This window comes from Zalophus californianus, chromosome 10, assembly GCF_009762305.2.
Source record: "Zalophus californianus isolate mZalCal1 chromosome 10, mZalCal1.pri.v2, whole genome shotgun sequence".
Taxonomy (NCBI): domain Eukaryota; kingdom Metazoa; phylum Chordata; class Mammalia; order Carnivora; family Otariidae; genus Zalophus; species Zalophus californianus.
In genome coordinates this window covers 91,133,745-91,142,312 of record NC_045604.1, presented here as the reverse complement: position 1 = coordinate 91,142,312, position 8,568 = coordinate 91,133,745, and the positions used below count along the sequence as shown (strand labels likewise).

Here is an 8,568-nt window from a genome sequence, read left to right as displayed (position 1 = left end):
GTCCCAAACGTTTCACCCCATTGACATAAAGAGTTAGTAAGTAAGGCCCTCAGCCGCTCTTTGTCATTATGCAATTACAGTGCTTTCTTCTCCCTGTGATTCTAACTACATTCTACAAGATAATTCTTCCCAGCTATGAAATAATTACTCTTGTACCAATTATCAATTCCAATATTTACGATTTCTCCCGGCTACCTTAGTCAAGGTATGATCAAGAAACACCAACTAGGCCACAATGGTAAAGCTGAGCCATGAGGCCAAGCAGAAGCTGCAGCAGCTCCTTGAGGGTGGCCAGTTTGCCATCCGCGGGGGCTTTCTTCCTCTCGTGATTTACCTGGGATTCAAGGGTGGGGTTGCAGATCCTGGAATGCCTGAACCAACTGTTTTGAGCTAACGTTGGGAATAAATGTTATCGGGATTTGGAAGCAATCAATAGACAGGAACAACATGGAAGGTGTGCGCTCTGGCTGGGATAGAGATGGGACATCGCGCAGATGTTCACCAGTTGAATGGCACAGGGCTCTTCTCAGATGAATCTGTGGCAGAATGGGACCTCAGCTGACTTATTTATCATTGACTATATCAAAATACATGTCTTTAACAATGTTAAAAAAAAGAAATGTTAACTAGCACTAACAGCTCTCTTCTCATTTTTCAGGTAGAATTTGTGTGAGGGACATAACTATACGTACAACCAACAGCTAAATGTCTGCACAGTGCAGATATCCCCTCTATGTAAATGATGGGCCATTGTTAGAGATAACCAGCCTGTACACACCCATGCCTGTGTCTTCTCTCTGCAGTTAATCATATCCCCATGGTTTGCACAGTGCCTAGCACACAGTAGGTATTCAGTAAACTTCTGCTGAAAGCCAAGAATGTGACATAATCAGATTTGCATTTAGAAAGACCAATTCAACTTCAGAATTTAGACTAGTGATATGTTTTTGTTATCTGTTCCCATACTTGTCCTACCATAGTTTTTTTTTCTTTTCTTACTCTATGTAATTGCTAGTCTAATTGCCTGTCTTTCTCACTTGTAGATTCCATTATGGCAAGGGCCATATCCTGGAGTAGAAACAAAATTGGAGCCTGACCCAGTATGGAAGTAGGGCTTGGCCAATCAAATTAGGTCAAAAGGGGGATGAAAAAAAGGAAGTTCAGATGTCTGCCTCCGATCTGGCTTTCCTGGGATGAAATTCAGAGACTTCAAAATTAAAAAAAAAAAAATCCTTCTCCCTCCAAAAATTTTTCATTTAAATTGTGATGGAATTGTTAGGATCCTAGTGCCCCAACTCCTTCTTGCTGAGAGGATTATTTTCCTCCACAAGTAATATAAAAGGGCAGATCTTTAGCCTAGCCTAGGTTGTTACACAAGGAGTGAGCCCAGCTGGGCATTTGTGAGCTGAAGAAAAAGCTTCTGTCTGCAACTTTTCTTTTTTCTTCCCATTTTGTGCAAACATTTCTTACTGAAGCCTCCTGTCCATTCATGCTTTCTGCCTCGATGCTGGGCTCAAGCCTTGTTTCCCTCTTCTGCCTACAGTATCAGACAAAAACCAGTTTGCCCGGTGAGCACTTTTTTAGCTAAATTACATCATTAGCATAGTTCTGCAAATTAGATGGCCATGCACTTTAGTATCCATGCCTACCTGAGATAGAGTATTATAGAGCATACTATTTTTTCCCGTTTTTTTCCTATAACAATACAATGAGTTAAAATTACAGTATTTAATGTTTTAAGGTTGTCTTCCTCCTTAAATTGTTTAGCTATAGAACGTAGACATGGTTTAGGTATAGGCCAGTATGCTTAGCCATGTCACCTACATCAAAGTGGTATAGAAATTTAGGAGATAGAGAAAGAAATGGGAGCTAAAGCAGTCACGGAGGGCTTCACCAAGGTAGTGGGACTTCAGGTAGTTATTTAGAATGAGTGCCTGAGAAGCACCTTTTTGCCTTGAAACTTTTCCCTGCAAAATCTGCAGAAATGTTTCACCTTACCAAACTGAAACTCTGTACTCATTAAAGCAACAATTCCCCATTTCCCTCTCCCCCCAGCTGTGGGCGGCTACCATTCTACTTTCTATTAATTTGACTACTCTGGACACCTTACATAAGTGGAATGATACGGTATTTGTTTTTTTATGACTGACTTATTTCATTTGGCATATCAAGTTTCGTCCATGTTGTAGCAGGTCTCAGAATTCCCTTCCTTTTTAAGGCTGAATAATATTTCGGTGTACATATACAGCACATTCATCTATCAGCAGACACTCGAGTTGCATCTGCCTCTTCACTATTGTGACTAATGCCACTGTGAACATGGGTGTGTAAATATCTCCTCAAGATCCTGCTTTTAATTCTTTTGAGTATATACTCAGAAGCGGGATTGCTCTTCAACTTTTTGAGGACCCTCCATACTGTTTTCCATAGCGCCTGCACCATTTTACATTCCCACCAACACTGTACAAAGGTGAAACCCTATGATTTAAGGGAAGAATTCTTACCAGAATATGACCTACTTCTTTTACTGTAAAACAGAGGAAGAGCTCTTCCCCTTTAAGTATAATCAGGAAAGGTCAAAAAATTAATTGCAGAGAAAAAAATAGTCAAGAATAAAGTGAGAGAAGCACCTTTTTGCCTTGAAACTTTTCCCTGGTGCAAATACAGGGACACAAAACTGACTTGTACCTCTTTCTTTTTTTTTTTTTAAGGTTTTATTTATTTATTTGAGAGAGAGAGAATGAGAGATAGAGAGCATGAGAGGGAAGAGGGTCAGAGGGACAAGCAGACTCCCCGCTGAGCAGGGAGCCCGATGTGGGACTCGATCCTGGGACTCCAGGATCATGACCTGAGCCAAAGGCAGTCGCTTAACCAACTGAGCCACTCAGGCGCCCGACTTGTACCTCTTTCTAACAGTTTTCCTGTTCCTACCTCTGTGCATTTTTATAGAACAGGGACAGTGGGATGTAGTCAGCAATGTCACGTGTGACTAGAAAAATAAATCTACAAGCAACATGTATATTTTTTTTTAATTAGGAGCTTTGACTTGTTTCCTCATTTGAATTGACTCTAGCCTTTGCTTTGGTTTAAAAAATACATGTGCCCAGAAATGGCCCTTGTTTCGCTTTATCCCTCACACAAAGCGCCTCTTTCCCTTTTTCAGCCCCCTAAAGCATGAGCTCCAAGGGACGGTCCATTACCACATACCTAGCAAGGACTTTACCTGAGGAAAGGTGAGTGTGGTACCAGGCCCTCCTAAAACCACAGGAGGTGTTTTGACCTTAGAGTTGGTGGATGATATGAAGCATTCAAATTCAGGCATCTGAGAGATTTAAGACAAACCTGGCTCCATCAGAGACCATTTCTATTTTTCCCTTTCTTGGGTACTGTGTAAAGCCAATATTACCATAGTAGTTTTATAGAACATGGGAACATGGCTTAAGCCTAAATTATTTTGGCTTCTTAGGAGTTACTCGTAATTTTGAGGGCATAGATAGACGAGTTCTGTTTCAGGAGGTGTGAGGTTTATAAATTCACAGTATCCTGGGAAGCTGACATTAACAGGGATAGACGGGCAAAACATTTCCTCTCTAACTCGGATTTATTAGCTTCATAGGAAGTCTCCAGGTCCATGCAAGGTGGGAGTAAACAGAGCCTTTTCCCCCTTCTCTCTACCAAACCAGTGTTTTTCCTCACCTGTCCCTTTGAGGGCCTTTAATAACAGTGATTTCTTCTGCTGCCTTGAAAGTATTTGGTATCGTGAAGTCAATCAAAGATGAATATGGATTAGAAAATTATTTCATGGGGCACCTGGGTGGCTCAGTCAGTTAAGCATCTGCTTTTGGCTCTGGTCATGATCCTGGAGTCCTGGGATTGAGCCCCATGTCAGGCTCCCTGCTCAGCGGGGAGTCTGCTTCTCCCTCTCCCGCTGCCCCTCCCCACTTGTGTTCTCTCTCTCACGCTCACTCTCTAATAAATAAATAAATAAAATAAAATAAAGGAGGGGGAGGGGGCGCCTGGGTGGCTCAGTTGTTAGGCATCTGCCTTCGGCTCAGGTCATGATCCCAGGGTCCTGGGATCGAGCCCCGCATCGGGCTCCCTGCTCCGCGGGAAGCCTGCCTCTCCCTCTCCCACTCCTCCTGCTTGTGTTCCCTCTCTCTCTCTGTCTCTTTCTGTCAAATAAATAAATAAAATATTTAAAAAAAAAAAAGAGGGGCACCTGGGTGGCTCAGGTCGTGATCCTGGGGTCCTGGGATCGAGCCCTGCATCGGGCTCCCCGCTCAGCAGGGCGTATGCTTCTCCCTTTCCTATCTCTCCCTCTGTCCCCCCTTCTCTCTCTCAAATAAATAAATAAATAGAATCTTTTTTTAAAAATTATTTCATTAGATCACACTGGAGCAAGTTTTCCTGGCCTTGCCCAAACAGAAATAAACAAAACCCCAAAATTATAAAGATAATTGAACAGTGGTTCCAACCACCATCTGACACCTCCCCACCATCTTCTGTGTATAAAAATGACTAAGTTTTCTGTCCTTTGTGCTTTGTGTTTGTGCAACAAAAATGTAAAGGCATATACTCCTGCTATATCCTAATTACTACATAGGGAGAGAGGCTAGGCCGGTGTTCCCAGACTTTATGACTATGCACTAGATTCACCTGGGAGATATTTCTTTAAAATGAAGGTTCCTGGTGTGCCTGGGTGGCTCAGTCATTAAGCATCTGCCTTCAGCTCAGGTCATGATCCCAGGGTCCTGGGATCGAGCCCCACATTGGGCTCCCTGCTCAGCGGGAAGCCTGCTGCTCCCTCTCCCACTCCCCCTGCTTGTGTTCCCTCTCTCACTGTGTCTCTCTCTCTCAAATAAAAATCTCTTAAAAAATAAAAATAATAAAATGAAGATTCCTGGATTCCAAACCGGGTAGATTCTGATTCAGTCAGAGTGGTGGCAAACCCAGGAATCTGCATTTCAACAAGTACTCCACATGATTCTGATGCCTGTTTGGCTTTGGGGCAAAATGGGCTAGGCCTTCCAGGGGATTTTCAAATTAAGGCTTGCAATTTAAACACCTAAGAAGTCATTTGTATTCCTGGGAATTTTTCCTGACATTAGTATAAAATTAGTATAAAATACTACCAGGTGGGGGCGCCTGGGTGGCTCAGTAGTTGAGCTTCTGCCTTCAGCTCAGGTCATGATCCCAGGGTCCTGGGATCAAGGCCCGCATCGGGCTCTCAGCTCAGCAGGAAGCCTGCTTCTCCCTCTCCCACTCCCCCTGCTTGTGTTCCCTCTCTCGCTGTGTCTCTCTGTCAAATAAATAAAATCTTTAAAAAAAAAAATACTACCAGGTGACAGCATATCACCATTCAATGTCACCATTCAAATAAGTCTTCTACTAAAGCTATAATGAAAACATGATAAACAAATTTGTCTTTCCTTTCTTTCCCAAACTTACCAGTGTCAAGACCTCTTTGCCAAAGTAGCTTTAGCTACTTGAGTCACAAAATTATTTTTTTTAAGAGTCACAAAATAATTTATTTTTTTAAAGATTTTATTTATTTATTTATTTGACAGAGACAGAGATAGTGAGAGCAGGAACACAAGCTGGGGGGAGTGGGAGAGGGAGAAGCAGGTTTCCCGCCCAGCAGGGAGCCCGATGCGGGGCTCGATCCCAGGACATGACCTGAGCTGAAGGCAGATGCTTAACAACTGAGCCACCCAGGTGCCCAAGAGTCACAAAATAATTTAAAAGAAGCTAGTTCAACCTAACTTGCTTGCACAATTTCAGATTTTTGTTGATATCATGAGGTCTAAGCTGGACATCCTAAGAACTAGAGCATTGGCATCTAGACGGGCTCCAGAGTATTCTTTCTCAGGAAAGTGTTAATCCTGAGGTCTCTTCCCTTCTTGTCTTTGCAATCCTATGACACAGCTGATGTCGCTTGGGTTCTCCCCTTCATATCTGATATCAACCAATAAGGTGCATAGCAAACTTATTTAGATCCCACATACAACTAAGAGAAAAGTGAAAGGCAGTTTTAGGACAAAAGGGATGTGTGTTTCTGTTTAATAAAATGCACAAATCCATGGGACGCCTGGCTGGCTCAGTCAATTAAACGTCTGTCTTGGGCTCAGGTGATGATCCCAGGGTCCTGGGATGAAGTCCTGCATCATGCTCCCTGCTCAGCAGGGAGCCTGCTTCTCCCTCTGCCTGCCGCTCCCCCTGCTTGTGCGTGCACTCTCTCTCTGACAAATAATGAATCTTAAAAAAATAAAATGCACAGATTCAAGAGATAGTGGGAGAATAAACATTAACTAGAGCAGCTTTGACTTCAGATCTTGACCGCTTAAGTCAGGTATCAAAAATAGCCATGCCCCTGGCCCCTGCACAATTTAGGGAACTAATTTAAAAATTAGTGATTTAAAATGTAAAGTCTTTCTTTAAAAAAATTTTAAATAATCATGCCACCCCCAATTATTATAGCCACCTTAAACACTTATTAAAAGTCATAGTTCTCTCCACTAAGGAGCTTAAAATTAAAGAAAGGTAAAATGTTGATTCTGGTTGAAACTGGGCATTAGGTAAATGGGAATTCATTATACTACCCCTTTAACTTCTGTTTGTCTGAAAATGCCAATAATGTTTTTTCTTTCATCTAGTTAAGGGAGCTAAAACATGATTAAAAAATTAATTATCAGTAGAAGGCAGTAACGTTCCAAGAAGGGAGAAAAAACTCCAGGCTATAGTGGTATTTGCCTGGAAGGGATTCTGAGAACAGGGAAGGAAATGCCAACCATCAGAATAATGGATTAAGAGGAGCCATGATTAATGCCTCAGGCCCTAATATGGCAATGTGATGTTCCCAAGTTCAAACCACTTTCCTGGGGCGCCTGGGTGGCTCAGTCGTTAAGTGTCCGCCTTCAGCTCAGGTCATGATCCCAGGCTTCTTGCTCAGTGGGGAGTCTGCTTCTCCCTCTCACTCTGCCTGCCACTCCCCCTGCTTGTGCTCTCTCTCAAATAAATGAATACAATCTTTAAAACACACACTTTCCTGGAGTCTCCTTCCTTATGACTTTCCTCCCCACCCACCTCCACACACATGCACCACCCAACTGCAGCTCAAAGCAGGAAGTTGGGCTCCAGAGTCAGATTTGACTCTACAGTAAGAAAACTGACAAAACTTTCCAGCAATGTACTCCTCTGGTCTTCTATGTCTATTCTCTTCTTGTCTGTTCATTTTCTCTCCCAGGGCTTGCAACGTCTCCTATGCAGAAACAGTTTCAAGGGCCTCATTCTCTTCCACAGAATTCTAGCACTGTGGCAGAAATATGACATGAGCTGGTAAGGCAACCTGGAGAAATTTCAAGGTTTTCTGTCACCTACACTTTGTTTTTATGCTAGTCTGGGTCATGGGTATTCTAAAAGAGGAAGAGATTTTAAAAATACACTTAATAAGCAATAGTAATGAGTGAGAAGATATAAGCAATCTGGAGCCTCATCTAGAGAATGCTTTTCTTCCCTCCCTTTTTTCTCCTTTATTTTGTATCCTCTTGGTCACCCACTTTCTTCTTCTGTGTCTTCTATTCTCAACTCTTTTACTACTTCCCTCCATTATGGGGACTTACTACAAGTATTAATTATTCAAAAGGTATAGGGAGTATCAACACAAAATGAGAATTGGAGCTCATGGATCCAGCCTCCTCTATCACCTTAATTATGTAATTAGCTACAAGACTGGTTGGGAGCTGAAGAAAAGCATAAGGTGGAAAATGTACAACACCTACCACCACCACACGTTACTAATGGCATCCCTTCTCAACTACACGCACACTTTCCTCCTCATATAAGCAGGAGTCACTGAAGTAGATAGGACACTGGTAAGACGTGAAAGTGTTAGATCTGTCCACAAGATGGCAGTACGACTTTGGAGTGTACAGCTTAATAGGAAATTTTGCAGTGGTATAAAATACAAATAAACTTAGAATTTTATTTATGTAGCTGATGTCATGAATTATATTTCAGTTCCTACCACATTTGAACAGAATTTTTTGTTTGGGTCACAGTTATGTTTTGAGGTGGGGGTGAAGAATTAGGGAACATTCTAAATAGGGGTGTATCCCATAGACCCTGAACTGTTGGATGAAGTGTCAATGACTGGAACTCTCAGGGGTGCAACTAATTTGGGGGTAATGCTTAAAAAGTACTGGAAACAGAGATTTATGTCCCACGTTAATGAATTTGAATTTTATCTTGAAAAACATGGGGAATCATTGAAAAATTTTAACCAAGTGGGCAACTTGATCAGAGCAATGTTTCGCCAGCCTCGCTCATCGGTAGAACACCTTAATGATTTTTGCCGTATCTATCACCAATAGTTTGTTGGTGTTGTTTAACAGTGTTGTTTAAACCTAATTTTACTCTTTTTGCAAATGTATTTAAAGAGGAAACTCATTACCAGCATTGCTTGCCATAACATTCAAAATAAATGTACAATTATTGAAATGGAATAGTGTTCATTTATGAACAACTTAAAATCATCTCATGCACCACTAGTGTTAAGTCGGCCACACTTTG

At 41.9% G+C, this 8,568-nt stretch overlaps 1 protein-coding gene across 1 annotated transcript; it reads left to right on the top strand.

Annotated features, from left to right (window-relative positions):
- Positions 1 to 235: 235 nt before the first annotated feature.
- Positions 236 to 394, top strand: LOC113931825 (mitochondrial import receptor subunit TOM7 homolog). Its single transcript, XM_035721989.1, has one exon. The coding sequence runs from the start codon at positions 236 to 238 to the stop codon at positions 392 to 394; it is 159 nt and encodes a 52-aa protein (XP_035577882.1).
- The last annotated feature ends 8,174 nt before the right edge of the window (positions 395 to 8,568 follow it).

Excerpts from the sequence above, each read along its gene's own strand:
- LOC113931825 (XM_035721989.1), top strand. The coding sequence starts at position 236 with ATGGTAAAGCTGAGCCATGAGGCCAAGCAGAAGCTGCAGCAGCTCCTT.